The sequence below is a fragment of the Trachemys scripta genome, chromosome 8 (genome assembly GCF_013100865.1).
Source record: "Trachemys scripta elegans isolate TJP31775 chromosome 8, CAS_Tse_1.0, whole genome shotgun sequence".
NCBI classification, from domain to species: domain Eukaryota; kingdom Metazoa; phylum Chordata; order Testudines; family Emydidae; genus Trachemys; species Trachemys scripta.
This window is the reverse complement of record NC_048305.1, coordinates 90,497,799-90,517,887: the sequence shown is the minus strand read 5'-3', so window position 1 is coordinate 90,517,887 and position 20,089 is coordinate 90,497,799. Positions and strand designations below refer to the sequence as shown.

The following is a 20,089-nucleotide window of genomic DNA, read 5'->3' as shown; positions in this document are numbered from 1 at the left end:
CAGACCCAACTAATATTTCAGGATTAGTACTAAGGAGAGGGAATAATTACAAATCCACTTAGAAATGGTGTGGTAAACTCATGTTGGAGTGACTTCAGGGACCATTAGTGAGTTGGGCCCCATGGATCTGAAAGTTTGACTTTCACTCAAATGTTACAGGGTTCACGTTTGCTTAGAAGAGGCTTTAAAAAAGGAGCAGAAATAGAAAAGAGGAGAGAGACTACTGAAAAAATAAACTATAAATACTGTACACAGAGGCACTCATTCACCTCAGTATAGCTTTTGGGGGAGAGTACGAATGTATCCCTGCATAGCACAGAGTTCCATTCACTAGAATAACTTGTTTTAATTGTGAATTTCCCTTACAAAACACTTGGGTTTAAATTTAAGGATAAAAGTTTCACACACAAGAACTAGTTTTGCTAAGCCAGGGCCTGATCCAGATCCCTCTGAAGTCACTGGGAGTTATATTAGGCCCCTAAACAATGCCTCAAGAGGCTTATAAAACCTCAAACCTTTTCCCCCATCCCTAATTATGTGCTACCTACTCCTTTAACAACTGATCTATCCCTAAATACCTGTTGAAACTACCTGTTGAATAGGGTTTTATTCCTGTTTTAATATCTATGCTGTGCATCTGTATATTTTCAGATCTTCTCTTAATTCTTTGCTATGAAGGTTAATAATACAGATTCTCCAAAAAAAGTTTGCACTCAAAAGTGATACTGGGGAACTGAGCTTTTTGACAGTTCTGCTTTGGGGGCTCCAGTTTTGGCATGTGAAAAGTAACTGGCAGTGAAAACCGATGTTTTGTGATTGACTTCTTTCTGATTGCCCGGCCAGACTCACATAAGAACCATAAAGAGTCTGTGCCTTAAATTTCTCCTAGCCTTGAATTAAAAAAACCACCAAAACAGCAAATTAACCCCCGCCAATGAATAAACATTTCTGTGAAGGCCTTGTGGCTCATATTATTAGCTTGAACATTTCATTGTACAGTTGAGGTCCTAGACTCCCTGGTAGATTAGATTGTTGATCCAGCAAAACATTTAAACACATGTAACTTTAAGCATGTTTGTGTTCCCATTAAAACCAATGGGATTCTTCATGTACTAAAGTGCTTTTGCTATTTCAGGGCCTTACTAAGGTTTCCCCATAGCGGGTTTGCAGCAAGCGGTATCTCTTAAGTGGATTTTTTTGATACAGGTGTAGACTGCAGGTTTAGCTAGGGTGACCAGATGTCCTGATTTTGTAGGGACAGTCCCAATTTTGGGGTCTTTTTCTTATATAAGCTCCTATTACCCCCCCGTCCTGATTTTGCACATTTGCTGTCTGGTCACCCTAGGTTCAACAAACTTTCTTCTGTAACACTAACAGAATACTTTGCTTAAACTTGTCTTGAGAATACAGGCCAAACCAATGTCTGCTAGGAGTTTTCAGGAATGGTGCCTTGCAAAGTCCAGAGAGAAGGTTTACAGTTTGGACTCATCTAAGTCTTAAGCCCCATGTAGGTTTTCCAAAGGACAAAATTTCTGCCCAAATATTTTTCACACAGTATATGAAAGCAGAACTAGCATTTTCCCACCCATCTCTAGTCAATATTTGGAACAAGCACTTCTCTCTTTTTTCCAACTAGACTGCTAAAGCACAGCAAGAATAGAACAGAGTAAAAATATTATGTTATGGGAGCAGAAGACCAAATCCACACAGTAAGACTTCAGCATAAATTAAACCAAATCTTCCATTGCGAGCTAAAATTTAAATGGAGGGAACAATGACCAAAGGAATTGCCCAAGGAAAAACCCCAATGCATTATGGCCATACCTCTTCCCTAAGGGGTTTTGGGACGTAGAAATGTGTTTTACATTTTGCTTTTTGTACTTGGTTTTCCCAAGCACTGCAGAGAGCAACGAGTTAACGAATGATAGTACAGTGACAGCGTGGGCTAACAATGTGGCCATTTTTGGAGTTCACAAATAGTTTTGAGCATTCAAACATATTTAAATGAGTGCAGATCAAGGAGGTGATCCTTTGTGGTTCAAAAACACGATTCACTCTTTTCATCCTGTTTTGACAAATGTGTTTGCAGATTCTGTTGAAGTTGACGTTAGCAACACTGACATATTGTAATCCTGGCCTTCGGTGCTCTTTCTCAGATATGCGTGTACCATTGCACATAGTGGAGTATGCAGGGCTGTGTTGGTCCTGTACTTGTATTGCCTATACAGCATGCCAAAAGAATCTTGCACTTGCCAACACAGCAGCTGCAAGTTACTAAAGTAATGTAAGTTCTTAGTAGGATCTAACAGATCAAATATCCATTAGTTTTCAGGCAGAGGAGAGTACTTCTAGTATACACGTTGTACATTGAGGCGTGCTGGCAAATGAAGGCTTTCAGATATACTTGGCCTGAAGAGTTTTTAAAAGTCTGAGTTACACACTGATCACTCTAAACATAGTAGAGATAAGATAAAGCTGTTGAGCTACAGTGAGTGAAACACGCTCTGCACCGTGCTACTAACAAAGTGGTCATTCTAGTTCTCCTTACCCTGTTGTTTTCTTCAGCTTTTTTTCTTGCTTTTTAGTAGGGTTGCTCAAAGAACTTTGAACAAAACGTTCTCTTGTTGCAAAATGGGGCTTTGTTGAAATCGAAATTTTTCATAGGAAAAGAGCAATTTTGGCAGAGGTTTCCATTTGGAAAATCAAAACATTGAATTTTAGGTTGACTCCATATTAGTTTCTGCTTCTGCCTGAGCCACTGTGGTGCATCATGGGAGTTGTAATTCTGGGTTACTCGTGCCCCCATTTTCCCCTTTGGGCCCCCAGTCCCTAGCCCTGCTTCATCTTCCATGATGCCCCACTGCAAGCTCCCTGTAGTAGAGTCTCCAGGAGGTAGCATGGCACCTGAAATGGATGCAGACACCAATGTTGACTTGTCCCCACATGAAACAATGATAAACCAAAATGAAATGTTTTGACATTTCTGAATTGACATTTTTCTGAATTTTTCATTCTGTGAAAAGTTTTGATATTTCAACTTTTTGTCCTGATTTGGGGCAAAATCCCAGGGACAGATATTCAATTTGTCAATTACAATTTAGTTACATCTGTAGTGCATGAGTAAGCGAACCTGTATGGTGTACTAGATGTTAAACTGAGAAGATTTTGATTTGATAAGCCAGAGAAAATCTTGGAATAACCCCTGATATCAGAGAAGAATTTGCATTGCTGTAGCTAAGATCACAATGCAGTCCAATGTAGAGGGGAAAAATAGAATATTAAGTATCATTGGCTTCAATTAGAAATTTCAGAGTCTACATTTCAGTGGCTTTTTCTCTTCAATTTTCTAGTGAAGCCGTTTCCTCCCTCTAACGTTAAGGCAGAAATCACCAAGAATGTTGGGCTGCTGAATGTGAGCTGGACAAACCCAGCATTTCCGAACAGCGATCTTAAGTTTCAGATTCGGTACTCTGTGAACAGGGAAGAAATATTATGGGAGGTACGATTATACTTAATACAAAATAATGTTTTCATCCTTGCAGTGTTTGTGCATGCAAAGTCCATGTCAATCAACCAATGTATGTTGAATTCATTCTATATGATAAAGTATTTTAGTTTCATTAGAATTTATTTTCTGTGGCAAAATTATATTAGTGAGCAGTCTTTCATTGGACTTAGGGGCAAGAGGTCTGAATTTACCAGTTCGAGAAGTTAAGATCTCAATCAGATGCCTAGAAAACTGTGTGGTGTTCCGATTCTAAGTATTTTTAATTCTTTTGCAGATATTTGAGGTTTCAAATGCACCAACAAGATCAGTCATGATAAAGGTACTGGACCTTTGTGTTGTATATATTGTTCAGGTGCGCTGCAGTGGACTAGATGGATTAGGTTACTGGAGTGATTGGAGTAAACCAGCGTATACCATTGTACAGGATATTCAAGGTGCGTGTAGTTTATAAATACACTCTGAAGATTATAGTTTTATGCGTGTGTGACATTGTTCTCCTTCTTAAAATGGATGTAATTTTGCAGCTCCCCTGAGAGGTCCTGAATTTTGGAGAGTTATTAATGAAGATCCCATAAGGAAGCAGAAAAATGTTACTTTAGTTTGGAAGGTATGAAGAATTGTATTTCAGCTTCTGTCTCTCACTGTCTCTGTTTCTCACTCATGATATGGATGATGCCACAGTTTGATGGCTTTGTGGGATGCATGATTCAAAAGTGTTGGTGGAGTTATTGGAGGTGGGCATCGAGCAAACACGTGGGGTCCTGAATGACAGACTCAAACATTCATTATTCATGGTCCTTTTATAGACAGAATAGTTAGGACACAGCTTCATTAATTTTACCACCTCTCACTAAGCAGCGCTGTCAGGTAATAGAGGTTCCTAAAAAACATTGGTGGCCGTACTGCAATATAATCAGAATACAGTTCTTATCTCTTTTCCTCCCATATCTTTCTCTCTTCTCCTTACTTCTGTCTGCAGTTCTCTCTCCCTTTTCCTTATACACTGAAATCTTTTCTACCATGAGCTGGCAGAGCTGTTTTTCTTCCCTACTCACCAATAAGACATAGTATTCTATTAATAGGACAGAATCCTTCCCTTTGCTGTGTGGTTGCTCTGGATGGTTATGAGGACACAGTGACTCTCCGTTCACTCAGTCAGTCAGCAGACGTTTTTATTCAGCAGCAGGGCAGGATTCCAGATTTACAGTTCAGCAGAACACTTGGTGGTGTCCCAGCTAACTGCCCTGGTTGTCACACCAGAGGCCCATCTTGGGTGAATAGGATCTGACTCTACCCTAAGCGCAGTTACCTGGGGCAATCAGTAGCACAGGCTGGATGGGGTATGTGCTGCTCGTATTCGTTCATCACCCACACAGCCCATATGCACATAATCCCCACCTCTCAAAGCAAACAAGTCCTTTTGCTCTGCTAAAGAATCACTGCATGGCCAGCTCCTCTTCCCAGCCTCTCAGCACCCAGGATAGGAAGGACAGTATTTTATCCAGAGAGTAAAGCACTCACCCTCCTTCCTGTTGGGACAAATCTTGCCACCTGGGCTGCACTGATTCACAGCAGTTTGGAGGAATAGAAGCTCCAATATCATATGTATAAATCAAATCATGATGTCTTAAGACTTGACCAGGCAATACACTATAAAATATAATTGCAAAGATGTACTGTTTGTTTGTTTGTTTGTTTGTTTGTTTGTTTATTTATTTATTTATTTATTGTAAATATTGCACTTGAGTCTGATGCTTGGCTACATGTGCCAAAAAAACAAAGGCTTCAGCTGGCTACCTGCATGGGTCAGGAAGGGATCTCCAGTCCCCTCATTTCCCCCCCCCCCCATGTATTCTGGTGTGATGTTTTTTGTCTCCTTCCTCTGAAGCATCTAGATGGCCACAGTTGGAGATGGGACCATGGACAGGGTAGGCCAGAGCTCTGAGATGACACTGAGAATTCTCTCTTTCCAAGGCTTGGCTGGCTGGTTCTTGCTCATATGCTCAGAATCTAACTGATCACCACATGTGGCATCAGGAAGGAATTTCCCCCAGGTCAGATTGGCAGTAACCTTGGGGATTTTCACCTTCCTCTGCAGAATGTGGTTCGCTTTCCAGGATTATCTGGATATACCTCACTTATTCATTTCCCTGCCATTGCAGGACCCTCGGGCATTGTTGCACCTCAGTCCCTCTTATTCTTTGCCTGTGGCACAGAATCTAGTCTCCTTTGGGCTTATTTTGGTTGTGAGGCCCTTCTGGCCTTAAACTCTATGACTTGGAGTCTTTAAAAACAATGAATGCAAGTTATATTGAAAGATGTTAGTGTCCATTTACCAGATTCTCAGAAAAGGAGGCCCAAGGTCTGTGTGCAGAATTGTTCTAGCACCTGTAAACCATCCCCTGTACAATTGCTATGACTCTACATGCAAACTGTGTAATTGCACATGCAAATGATAAGTTAGGTGATTGACTGACTACCCTTATTTGCACATGTAGTCATGGTAACTGTGCCTGCAGCCTCGCATGCATTATTGCATCTGGTCTTGAGCCTCCTTTACAGAAAATACGTCCCCAATTTAGGATCATGGCAATTCCTTCTGGCTCTGCATCCTTTAAAAATAATAAGATAAAACAATGAGTTACCAGAGCAAATTGAAGGTTTGCATTTCCTTGATCACACTTGTCTTAGGAGCTATGGTAAGTAGAGATGTCAGGCATCAGTGATTATGGAAAAACTTTAGCCTGTTTAAATGGACAACAATATTTTAGGTATAAGGAAAGTAGTCTCACTGATGGGTATCATTTAGGGTCCTGCTCTCTCAGAACTAGAAGGCTGTTCTCTACTGCCCAGAGAAAATCAAACCCAGCCAACTAAAATATACTGATGTTTCCTGCAGCCATTGATGAAGAATTACTCATTATGCAGTGTGTGCGGATATATTGTAAAGCATCACACTTCAGAAAACATCACTTGGACGGAATATGTCACCAATGGCACTACCTATACATATCCATGGATAGAGGATGCAGACACCATTACAATTCTAGCTGTTAACTCAGTTGGAGCTTCCTCAATGAATTTTAATTTAACTCTGTCACAGCACATGAGCACAGGTAAGAATAACAGGTTAGTAATAACACTGATGCATTCAGAAGATGTTTAAAATTCGGAATGCCTACTTGCCTTTTGGCAGTTTTCTTTTAACAAAGAAATCTTTATTAACAAGGAAAATGTACATCTTATGATGACTTTCTCTGCTATTATAGGAATGAAAAGCTTGAAATGCCACATTTTTAACAACTGACATTTCCCAATATTTTGTTTCGGCAACGCCAAAACATTCCCACTGCGGGAACGTTTTGGTGGTTCTGAAATGAAATATGCATCCCAGGACCCCTGGCTGCTCACCTCGGGGACTGCTTGGCTCCCTTGGCTGCCAACTGCCTAGCCAGCTGGGGATTCATTTCCCTGGCAGCCTGCTGTGTGAGTATGGGGGACCCAGAGAACTGGATAGCCTGGCAGCCTACCCTGTGGACTGCAGGGGAACTGGAGATCCCAGGAAATTGAGCAGCTTGACGTGCCCCAGCTTTCTGAGAACCCGCGGCAGATGAGCAGTGGGAGAACTAGGGAGCTAGGTGGGCTGGAAGGAAATCAGGCAGGCAGGCTCGCCGGCCGGCCTGCTTCTTCTGTCAAGACTTTTGGTGAAATCAACGCATTCCTGTGGAACATTTTGATTTCCATTGACTCAGCATTTTCTGACAGCTCACTTACTCATTATTGACTTTACACTTCATAGGAGCGCCCTCTTTGTTGATTCACCCAGACTCTACCTTGTTAGGCGGTAGCCTGTATTTAAATGTTGTGGGAAGCATTACTGCAACCTATAGGCAGAGCTGAAATTTTGTAAAATAGTAGTTAAAAGCATGTGCTTTTTATGGGTCAAAGTCTGGTTGATGGTGTGCATGAACATACCTCAGAAAGGCTGCAACTAGCAGCAGGAGCTCGCGATGGAAATTGGCCACCTACGTTCTTATCCCTGTTCCATAGAAGAGTGTAACAGCACTTGAGCCATAGATGTATTCTCTGTTTTGCTAGCTACATTTTGATGGGTTTTAGCTATTACGGTATGTCTTAACTAAGGAGTGAAGATTTGAAAGATCGAGGTAAGAACCAGGAATATTGCTCAAAACAGGAATATTGCTTAAGGAGAGAACTCGATGCAAAATGTGGTGGGAACACAAGCCACAGATTTGATCCGTTTAACACCTGGAGCCAGATACTCTGGGCTTGTCTACACGGTGGGCTAATGTGCTCTACAGGGGTGTGATTTCTCAAGTGCACTAACAATTTTCACATTAATCGGTCCATGTAGATGCTGCTGGTGTGCTTTAATGTAGTGCTGTTTCAAACAGAACTACGTTAAAACACACTAGGGTACCTTCAGTGTGCACTGGCAGAATCTGAATGGAACAATTAATGTGCAACATGTTGGTGTGCTTTAGAAATCACACCTCTGTAGAGCGCATTACCCCACTGTGAAGACAAGTCCGATGCTGGTGTAAAACAATGTCACTTCATTGACAAGTGTACATGCAAAAATAAACAACAGAGAACCTAAACCATTATAGTCTTTTTCTTTGGATCTGAGATGCAGCATGTGTATCCCAACTCTGATTTGGTATAGCTGATCTCATTTTAATCATGCTTTTTACTGTTTTATCAGTGAATATCGTGCAGTCACTCAGTGCTTATCCAGTAAACAGCAGTTGTGTAATTCTGACCTGGACACTTTTACCTCAAATGTATGTGATAACGTCTTTTGTTATCGAATGGAAAAACCTTAATGAGGAAGAACAAATGAAATGGATACGAGTTGCTCCAAATATTAGCAAATACTATATTTATGGTGAGTTTGTACTTTAAAATAAACACACATGGTATTTTTTACCTGTATTACAGTGCGGTGAAAGGTTGTACTTTCTGGATACGTGAATCCAGCCTCTTTGCTGTATCCTTCTCTTTTTTAATGAAAGAATAGTTTGAGTGTTAAAGATTGCTCTTGGCTGTACTGAATCTTACTTGTCAGTTGAGGGTCAACTATAGAGCTAATGAGCCGGGCTGATACAGAATTGCCAACTGGTCCTTATTGCTGTTAAAAACCCAGGCCCTGGTCCTATATCACCTTGTGTCACATGGGCATTGGTCCACAAGGCCATGCGCACCTTAGTTGCTGCACACAAAGGCACTACAGCCTAGTCGGTTCAGATCTGCGCAAATCTCCATATAGTATACTCACTCTGGGCCTGACCCTCCTTTCATTTGCACCTGCTTCATGCTGATATAACTGCCTTGATCTGAATGGAGTTGCTCCTGATTTACATCCATTTAAGGATCATCATTACCATATTGAACTTGAGAAAAAGTATGCTTCATCTTTGTTACATCCTGTACATGTGTGGGTTTGTATTTGGCTAGTGAGGAAGTGATAAAGAGGAAAGCTCAGTTATATATGTTATGCTAACACCAATATATGCTGAATGTATGTTAAATATAAATATTACATATATCTACTATTTATCCAGATTTTACTATATGTGCTCTGTGGTTTTAATATTTATAACCTTTTCATCAAAAGCTAATAATTCCATCAGAATAAATTGCTAATATATCCAAAATAGATTGTTGGGTCTACATTTGAATCCAAAATTAAAAGTTTTAAACTAGAGGAAATAGTTCTTTTTTCCTGTTAGCTTGCCTTGAGCCTCTGTTGCATGAGATCAAAGCCTCTGTAGAGGCTAGTATTTTATAGTATTACTAAATTGGAATTTAAATCAAAAGCCTGATTTCTTCTTTCCAGATCATTTTATTCTTATTGAGAAGTACCAGTTTAGCCTGTACCCAATATCCCCTGAAGGAGTAGGCAACCCCAAAACGACTGATGAATTCATCAAAGGTGACCAATATGATCTTAATTATTTTTTATTAAGCAGCAGCTGGTTAGTAAAAGTTCCATTTGGATATGGAATGGACTCTTGCTCATGTTTTTATGAGAAACATCAAGAAAACAGTGGTGAAAACACAGTGATTGAAGTATAACGGACCCTAGTCAAGTTGGTATAAATTGGCATAGCTTAGTTGAAGTCAGTGGAGTACCCCCACCAACTTCTCCTGGTACTGTCTGTACATTTAATTTAATACCATAATGCATTTCAAGATTTCACCCACATTTTCAAAAGGGACAGTGTTCTGTAGGGAAGGGACATATGTTGGGACAGTCCCAAGGGGTTTCTGAGGTCCTATATTCCCATGGTTCTTCTGTGTATGGGCTACTCCCTTTGCTTTGTTTGACTTGGTGATGATTCTGAGTAACGGGAACAATGGACAATCCCACAGAGACATGGGAGCCACTGAGTTTTTAGAGTAATTTCACCTCCTGTGTATTTGTCCACACGTCAGGAGTGACACAGTACAACTTACTTAAGGGCATGTATAACCTACTAATGTACAGTCGAATAATTTGTTTCTGATTTGTATGCATACTGATCATTATCTAAACGGTTCTATTTATAGATATTTTTAATTGCAATAAAGTTAGGACCGATGACTGGAAAAATATTGCAAATAGTGTGAAACAGATTCCTTTCGTTTTCAGATCGGAGTGAAAAACGGAATGATGCAGGCCTCTATGTGATTCTACCAATAGTTATTTCATCCTTCGTTTTGTTGCTTGGAACTTTGCTGATCTCGCAACAAAGGCATGTTGTTTATTTTCACATATGATTCCCTAAATGTGCTTATAAGAAGATACTGCAGCTTAAAAAGTGTGTGCCTATAGAAACACTCATACCTAGTTTGCTTTTGGCACCATTTATGTATTTGAGATGTACATTATCTGAAAGGCAGCATAGTCTAGTGTGATGGTTCTCAAACGTATTTGATTGCGCCCCCCTTCTTTGTGTCTGCAGTAGTTTATCCCCCCCGCACTAGACAAGTAGATATACCGATAAAAAAATAATCAACATGCAACTCTCACTACATATTAAAAACTATAAGGCATTGATTCAAACAGAGCCATTTAAGTATAGAGTAATGTCACCTTTAAGTGAGATCCTGCTTACTGGCATCACACCGTTGTTACTAGTGTGATGGGTGTGCCTGTTTTTTGAAGCAGAGCAATTCCATGAATTGCACGAATGAGCCAGTAACCCATTGTAATAAAAGCAAAAGCAAAACTGCGATCATGGTCGATGCTCACAATTAAATGTGCAGGCCGCATTGTAGCAAACGGATTAACGTACAGATGGCAACGACTTTGTATACATTTGCTAGGCAAGCTTAGCAGAAATCCGTCACAATGCAGAGCGCCATCAAGAGTCAAATGCGCAGCACTGTCTGCGGACTGATATGTCTGGAGGAATCAGCTTTGTTAGTTATTCATTGCTGTGGGTAAAATGAGCACAGCAAGCTTCCCCCTCACCCCAAAGCTCCTCATGCCTCCCCCCACAATAAAACCCCCAATTTGAGAACATCTGGTTTAGTGGATTGAACACAGCACTGGGAACTAGAAATTTCTGAATGCCTATGTTCAGTACCTTTGAAATTCAGGCCATTAACGTGTCTCTGCTTATGTCCTTGTGCTACCATGACAGTGAGCAGTTCTATATTTCTGTCTTGAGCGCGGCCATATATACAATGTGTATATTCAGTACTAAATCAATACTTTGTCTAAACATTTCAGAATGAAGAAACTGTTCTGGGAGGATGTTCCAAACCCCAAGAACTGCTCCTGGGCACAAGGAGTTAATTTTCAAAAGGTATGGGGTTTCCATAGTGATACGTTTTTTTAATATGGTTTATGTGTTTCACACTCTTACATTCAGTTTAAAGTGTTAAACTGTTAAGAATTATCCAAATAATCAAACACAAGATCTTGAAGCCACTGAGAATGGCAAAATGCAGTTTTCTTCAGCTGTAGAAAGCTGACAGTTGGATGTGGGCCAGAACCTCGGATCAAGATCTATTTTGAAATTCATGGGCAATCTTAGGGTATGCATTGTAAACCTGGGTCTGTGGACCCAGTGTTTCCAAGCCTGTACTTGAGCATCCACACGGGATTGTAAACTTGGGCTTACAGTTGCTGGACCCAGGTCTCACAGCCATGTTAATACCTTCACACTGCTTTATGCGGACCTTCTGTCTCTGGTCTGCGGCATGAGCTGCGTCCACACTGCAAAAAGATAGGGCTTGGTCTCGAGTCAGAGCAGGACTTGGGCTCTGATCCACTCCTCCAGCAGCGTGCCAGGACACAGGTCCTGTATGTTTGCTGACCTGAGTCAAACTGATTTTTGTGTAGATGGAAGTGGGGGCTAGGACTCAAAGTTGAGTCAAAGTCCAGGCTTAGTGTGAAGTAGAGCTAAATCCTGCCACCAGATGATTAGTTGTATGACACCCTTTGAAGTTGGGGGGTGGGGAGGGCACATGTGCATACCCAGGGCCAAATTCTTTGCTGGTGCAAACCGGATCAGCTACAGTTGTGCTGTGCCAATTTACAGACTTAAATGGACTTGCACCAGTTCAGACTAGCTGAGAATTTGTCCCTCAGTTCCAGAATTTGACACTTATTGTGTAATCATTGAGACAGTAACTTAAAAATTCAGGATTATTATTTCAAAAAGAAAATGCATCTAATGGACCCACGACTGTTTAGATTTTTTTCAGATATTTAATTTTCATTCCCAATGAAGTTTTCTTTTCTCATCTTTTATTTTATTTCATTTCATTTAAACAGAGAATGGACATTGTTTGAAGTCTAATCATGATCACTTCCTGCTGAACCATTGTGCCAGCTCCCAGACTTCATATACAGAATTGTTAGAAGATTTTTCTGTTTACATTCAGAAGACAGGAAACACAGATACAATACATGATGATTGATTTAAAGATAGTCCTGGAAATAGTTTTGTTCAATACTTAAGATGCCCATGCAAAATCAGGGACAATTGCCATATTGCAGCCTAGAGCAGGGTTTGCTACACATGTAGGCAAAAATCTTGCTTGAAATCACATTTTTAACCTTTGTTTAGTGACCTGTTTATTAAGGCTCTGACTTGCAAAGGGCTGAACACTTTCATCTCCTAGACTTCAATAAGAGTTGAGAATGCCCAGCACCTATGAGGATGGAGCCATAGAAGCAGAAATATCAGAATGGTCTGAGATTCAGCTAGTTAAGTGCAAGACTTGCCCAGTTATCAACTTAAAATATTTTTTTAACAGAGTTATTGGTAGTTTATTCAAGAACTAGCCTGATTTTGATGCTGAACAGCTTTGGGAATTTCCACAGACTTCAGGCATGTTGAGGAGACCAAACCCAGCCTCTGGATGTGCACAGCACTCCCATTAAGGTCAATGGGAGCTGATCACATGCATCTGAGTGCAGAATTTAGTCCAAAGAATTTGCAGAAATAATTTAGAAATGTTCATTGTGCCTTAGTTTTCTCTGACAAAAACCATTGTCCATGTTATTTTGTGTAGACAGGTACTTCACTCACTATAATTTAAACACATAGCTATTCCCACAGCCACTTTAATAATAGTGTCTGACATTAGGGGTGAAAAAAAATTCTCTAAGTTATATCTGTTCTGTGATTGATACTGCAAGGCTGTATTTATGGAGTATTAGTTTAACAAAATATTATCATTTTTAACCATTAATGCAGTACGGTATAGGATGAGTAAATCCTGCGTCTGTACTGCAATCTTGCAAAATGTACACATGTGCTTAATGTTAAGATCATGGGTGATCCCACTGATTTTCCAGTGAAATGACTCTTGTACTTAAGGATAAGGATGTGAATAAGTGTTTGCAGGATTGGGTCATAGGGTCTAATCCTGCAGACCTTACTTATCTAAAGCTCCAAATGATTTCCAAGGGAGATATGGCTGAGTAATGACTATGGCACTATCCCTGAAAAGATGTATGCACATGTTTAACTTTACATAGGGCTGGTCTACACTGGGGGCGGGGGGGGGGGGGATCGATCCAAGATACGCAACTTCAGCTACGTGAATAGCGTAGCTGAAGTCGGAGTATCTTGGATCGAATTACCTGGGGTCCACACGGCGCGGTATCGACGGACGCGGCTCCCCCGTCGACTGCGCTACCGCCGCTCGCTCTGGTGGAGTTCCGGAGTCGACGGTGAGCGCGTTCGGGGATCGATATATCGCGTCTTAATGAGACGCGATATATCGATCCCAGATAAATCGATTGCTACCCGCCGATACGGTGGGTAGTGAAGACGTACCCGTAGTGTGAGTAGTCCCATTGACCTCAATGATTATTCCCAGTGAGTAAAGTTAAGCAGGACCTAAAGACTGCAGGATCATGAAGGGAGCATATTTTGTAGTCTCCTTGTGTCTGGCAAATGAGTGTGAATTAAATTTTAGTCTGTGCCACTTGAGGCCATGAGTATTTCCTTTTGGTTTCATAGAATTATGTTAACTGCTATAAGATATTTTTGCACAAATCATATGACACACATGTTGAGAACATATTTTACAGCAATATTTACACATATTACTCTGTCATTATTTACATTATATTATTGTATTGCATCTTTCTCAGGAGATTGTATATTCATTGTATTTGTATATTCATCTAATATATTTTACTTGGTGACATGTTTGATTCAGCAGAAAGTGACATTTACTAATTGAAATCTATTTTAAAAAGTGGTATTTGATCATTTAATTTTTGATATTTGATAAAACGTGATAGGCAGTATTCTTAATGTGATCCTGTAGAACTCATATCCAGAGTTATGCTCATGCTTCAGGGCCTAAGTCAACCTCTAGTTATTGGTGGTCAGTAAGAAACATGTTTGCTGAGAGGTCCACAGCTGCCTACTGTGGGGTTTCTGCTCTGAAGTATCTTATACGGGCCACTGTTGATGAGAGAATACTGGTCTAGATGGACCATTGGTCTGATTCATTACAACAGTTCCTACATTCCTACCTGGATTCATAGGTGATCTGTCTTAGGGAAGGATACATTTCAGCAAGGGACGTTCAATATGAATTAAAGACATTTCTTGGTATATGCATTGTAGCAACTGTCTGCAGCTCATTTCAGTAATCAGTTTGCTAATTTTAAATGTCATATTTACAGTACTTTTGAAGTCCATGGGAGTTCTGAGCATGCAAGCAATGCAGAAGCTATCCCAAATCAGCATTTAGGCTACAATTCAGCAAGGTACCAAAGCAAGTGTTGACATTTAAATATGTGAGTAGTTTAAAAACATGCTTAAATACCTTGCTAAATCAGGGCCTTAAATGCTATGGTGATGGCTATTCTAGGTTAAACAAACACCCACTAGCCTAAGATAGATAAAATAGTACCATACCTTCTTATAATGTACACCGGTCTAAGCATTATGAAATATTCCTCATTACTTTGGAAGGTTTCCTGCTGTGATATAATATCTGTATGGTTTATTAACATAAATACAATCTGTTGTTTTTAACTAATTGTTTTTTATTTGTCTTAATTAAACTCATCAGTGGGTATACACTTTAAAGTGAACTTTTCTTAGTAGTAAATAGGAAAGCCAGTTTCCTATTAACAATTTATACTGTGGTATATTTGAAATGTTTATATATATTTCCCATCCTTTATGATGTAGGATAGGACGCATTGCCCTAAAATAAGTGGGTGGGTGGGTAGGTGTGAATTTCAAACATGCAGTCCTTACTTACAGGTGAAGAGCCTAAAAAAATTATTGGATGGTAGGATTTGACTCTAGATAGTACAGTATAATCATAACAGGCAGAGTCATTTCAGTTGTTTGTAAATTATTTTGATTCATTTCTAATATGCCAAATTGTTCATGCAATTGAAATAAAATGCCAAAAAATCCTGTAGCATATAAGGCTTTATCCTGCAAAGCACTAAAGTACTAGCTTAATTTTAAGGACATGAATAGTGCCATTGAAATTAATGGAGTTTGCTGCATTAAGCCAGAATGCTCAGCACCTTTCAGGATCAACCCTTCCCTGCATACATAAGACACAGGCATGTGTTTGCTTTCTTTATCCCCAATTCCCCCCTTCGATACCCTGCCACATAGCAGACTTAGGTTTTGTTTGTTTTTCATCAATGTACTTTTTATATTAAAATATGCTAGTTTTCATCTGTGGCTCTTAAGTACAGTAACTTCATATTGAAATAAAGCTATTCAATGATAGATGAGCATTAAAATATATCTTTTCTTCTAGCCTGAAACTTTTGAGCATCTTTTTATCAAGCATCCTGAAGCAATATCATTTGGGCCTCTTCTTCTGGAGCCAGAAATAGTTTTGGAAGACATCAATGTTGCTAAAGCATTGAAAAGTGAAGACAAGCAAGATTTATTAGCAGTTGATTCAATGTTCACAACGATTCAAGACTCTGAGCATGACTCAGCTTGTTCTAGCAGCCATTTCAGTAACAGCCTTTCTGAGAGTTCCCATGATGACAAAGTCAGTGAAGGAATTACGAGACAGTCCAATATTAAGTACGCTACAATTATCAGTAACTTGAAATCAAGTGGGCTTTATGAAGAGCAAAAGAATCTAAGTGGTTCATTTAATGGATGCTTCCTGGGTGAAGATTCCTTAGTTACAGATCCTTTCTCTAGATCATGGGAGGTGGGAAATCAGGCATTTCTAATATTACCTGATCAACATCCGAGCCAAGCTAGCAAAACGATATCCCTTTCTGTTGTTTCTTCTGAGGGCTTTTCAGAACCTTCAGACCATGATGACACTTTCAGTGATGGAGACAGTCCTGAGAGGAGCCTCTATTACTTAGGGCTAACATCAATTAAAAAAAATGAAAATGATATTTTTTTAACAGAAAATTCTAGAGTGATGTGTCATCTTCACACAAATGGTTTATTCAAAGACATGGGGTTTCTTCAGGATATTTCTTCCGATTTAAATCCCTTTATCAAAAATAGCCTTAAATATGAAAACTCTGTTAAAACCTTTGTACCATACATGCCACAATTTCAGGCCACCACCATTAAAGTACAAGAGACAACAGAGACCAAAACTTAAGTCATCACAGCATAGTCCCATATTTCTACCTGATTGCTACTGTTAGTATTTTTTTTAGAAGGGTCAATATCTTCCCCACCCACCCCACAGGAAACTCTCAAGCATAGTGAACATGTAATGCCCACATTTTGAAGTTGGATGCCTGCTCCTACATTTGACTGACATAAATCAGCACTTTGGCTCCACAGAATTCCACGTATTGGCCTAATTTAAAAACCTCAGATTAGGGCTTTCAGTTCCTCGTTTCGTTGTTTCAAGTATTTGGTACTTAATTAGCTATTTGTGGTGCCTACTCTACATGTTTCTTAGGCCAGGTCTACACTAACCCTAATTCGAACTAAGGTACGCAACTTCAGCTACATGAATAACGTAGCTGAATTTCGAAATACCTTAGTTCGAACTTACCTCGGTCCACACGCGGCAGGCAGGCTCTCCCGTCGACTCCGTGGTACTCCTCTCGTCTAGCTGGAGTACCGCAGTCGACGGCGAGCACTTCCGGGTTCGACTTATCTCGTCCAGACAAGACGCGATAAGTCGAACCCAGAAGTTCGATCGCTCGCCGCCGAACTACTGGGTAAGTGTAGACCTACCCTCAGACTATGTCCTGTTGCAGACACTCAAATGAGAAAATTGGTCTTGAAAGGTCTTATGACAAGGATTCCAAAGGTGGCATTTTATTTAAACTTATCTTTGTTAGGCCAGATCCTAGTCTAAGGCCTTTCTTGGGACAGGCTTTTGGCAGCTTTATAGCAGTCCTGGACCACTGGTGATTCCATCAAATGTGCATGGCTACCAAGCCCCTCCCCTTCTGGGAGAGGGGAGCCCATTGCAACTGAGGAACTGGGTGATGGCACTGAAGAAGTAGTGCCTGCCCAACACCACACCCCAGCAGACAGCAGTCCCAGCACACAGGGCCAAAGGACCCATCTGGCAATGGAACCACAACTCTCAGTAGAGGTAAGGATGCAGCCAGAGGCCAAACACCTCTAAAAAAGCTCTTTGAGAAGGCAGTGTTTTCTCTTCCCCCAACTTCCACCTGCTGCAGCAGCGAAGGGTTCAGGGTTATTGCAGGCCTAGGGCTGGAGTTAGCCCATGCTTCCCCAGCTGGAGGGGGAAGATGAAAGCCGGCTGCACATAGGGAGCATGGCCTGCCTGATCTCTCCCCATTGCACGGGCAGCTCTGTAGTGCCTAAATGCAAAGATGGAAAAAGTCCTCTTGAGGACAGTTCTGCACAGCAATGGTCTGTCCAAAGCAGAAGCCACTTGTTCAGCTAACTGGTGCGGCCAGGCTTTCATAGTGGGGAGGAGCGCACATGCGTGGGCTGTAATGGCCCAAGGCGTCTTGCTGGAAAATGTTTTCGGCACCTACGCAGACCCCCAGAGCAGCCAAGCAAAAAAAAAAAAAAGGGGGGGGGGGGAGGAGGGGAGAAGGGGAGCGGAGAATCAGTCACCTAAAACAAACAAAAGGTGGAGCAGCAGCTGTACAATGCCCCCAGGCAGTTAGCCGCTTGTGCAACTGCCCTGCTTGGTCACCTCTAGAACTGGCCCTGTGTGTACGCACACCTGTTTGTACAGCGTTCACCACTTAGGAGTGCAGCACCCATCCCATTTATATATGTGCATATAGTATAAGGAGAGCTCATCTTCATCTCAGGCTGATGTGATGAGAGCGCCCTCTCCAGTTTAAATACTTTTATGTATAAAACAATGCTCCTATAGAAACCAATGCATCCATTAGCTAAACTCATTTGTGCCGGGTAGTGTCATACACAAAGCCCCAACATATTTATGATGGGTAACAGTGAGTATACACTGTTCGTTCAGGTGGGATCTACATTAAATTAAATATGTAAAAAAGAAGACCGAGCTTGTAGCAATGATTATTTTAAAAAAAAGTACTTGGCATCCTTCAAGTAAATCCTTGAAAGTGAGATGTTTATCAATATAGGGGGAGGGTTAGGCCTAGCTTCCCTTACACTGTCTCTTTTAAATAAAAATGAGGGCATCTACTACTGGGAGTGGATAGTTACAGGGAAATTATATCTCTCAATCAAGGGAAAGTGGGTTAAGTAGTACAACAGTGTATAAAGCATCTCCAAAAATAAGAGAATGTATCAGTAGCTAGAGATATACATTTAGTGCAGTAAGATAACAAGAGTCAGACTTCTTGTGGAAGGCTTTATAGCCTCCCAATTTTGGGGGTTTTTGCCTAGGCAAAATATGCACCCGGAAATAAAATGGGCACATTTTTGGAGGCCCCTTTTGAAAGTGAAGCTTTAGTAGTGAAGGTACCACAATAAAGTACCATTTTTTTCAGTCCCATTTCATGAGAGCACATTATAGAAAAGCAATGTTAAGAAGCTAGTGTGGCCAAATGGCAAACTGGTAATGATTGGGAGCCAAAGGGTCTTTCCTATATTTTTAATCCTATTGGGATTAAGATTCTCTGTGTGAGCTCAGGCAAGTCACTTTACCTCTTTATGTCTCAGTGAACCCAGCTGAAAAACTGGGTAAGAAGTAGGGTCTCTGAGGAAACCAGATGTTGCGTCTCGCCTAAATTTTCTATGATAAATTACAAAACAAAATAAAAATCCAAACCTATTGTTAAACCAAATATGTATTTTCTACTCTATAATGACTAATTATTTTTATATTGAGAATTTTTCAATTAATTATTTTGAAGAACTTCTAAGCAGTAGTCAGATATGTAATGGTATTGAGTTTAGATATTATTCCAAAATTTAATCTACCCAAAAGCAACATAAGTGATTTAAAAACAACAACAACAACAAAAACTTTGAGCTGTGTAGTAGAACTTTATTTAACCAGGAACAATAGGAAATGCTATAGAATAAAAGGGCTCTGAGCAAATTTTTTACGTTTTCAAAGGTAACTACTGATTTTGGGGGTTTCTATTTCTAGATGCCTGACATGACACTTTAAAGAGTTCTGATTTTCGCAGGTTGGGGTGCTTTGTGCTTTCTGAAAATCAAGTATCTCAGATTGAGCACCCAAAATCACTAGTCACTTGAGAATTTAGGCAATCAAAGACCTGTTGCAAAGACCACTGAAGTCAATGGAAAGACTGCTATTGATTGCAGTGGGATTTTGGTCTGGCTCATTGACATGCCATAAGGATTGAATCTTCTATGTGGTGTTAGACACTGGAATTTAAAGATAACATTAGTAAAATAAATTAAAAGCTCTTACTAACATCCATGTAAATATATCAATCGCCAGCTGCCCAGTTAGACAACACATGAAGAATGAAATTCATCCCTTCCTGCACAAATATCCCACCACATGGAATTTGTGTGGAGAATTTTCCAAGAGGGATGGCATTCCATCACTTGAGTGGCAAGCAGGTATTGTAATGCAGCCCTTCTAACTGCTATTCCTGGAAATCCTGGATCCTCCTTCGTCACTTCTGAAGGCCCCAGGCAGTGAAATTGGTATGGTTCTGCTATAAAAAAGGGAGTCCTGCAT

At 40.4% G+C, this 20,089-nt stretch overlaps 1 protein-coding gene across 3 annotated transcripts in view; it reads left to right on the top strand.

Annotated features, from left to right (window-relative positions):
- LEPR (leptin receptor) overlaps positions 1-16,962 on the top strand; it is a 59,339-nt gene extending 42,377 nt beyond the window's left edge. For 2 of the 3 annotated variants that reach the window (XM_034779828.1, XM_034779827.1), the window contains 9 exons: positions 3,351-3,499; positions 3,783-3,942; positions 4,033-4,115; positions 6,408-6,624; positions 8,235-8,417; positions 9,369-9,464; positions 10,164-10,266; positions 11,250-11,325; positions 15,782-16,962. In XM_034779828.1, coding sequence (XP_034635719.1) covers positions 3,351-3,499; positions 3,783-3,942; positions 4,033-4,115; positions 6,408-6,624; positions 8,235-8,417; positions 9,369-9,464; positions 10,164-10,266; positions 11,250-11,325; positions 15,782-16,603 — 1,889 coding nt within the window. In that variant the 3' untranslated portion in view covers positions 16,604-16,962. Of the gene's footprint in view, positions 1-3,350; positions 3,500-3,782; positions 3,943-4,032; positions 4,116-6,407; positions 6,625-8,234; positions 8,418-9,368; positions 9,465-10,163; positions 10,267-11,249; positions 11,326-12,299; positions 13,548-15,781 lie in introns of those variants that run through there. The other variant, XM_034779829.1, reaches the window with a different exon arrangement.
- Positions 16,963-20,089: the final 3,127 nt, after the last annotated feature.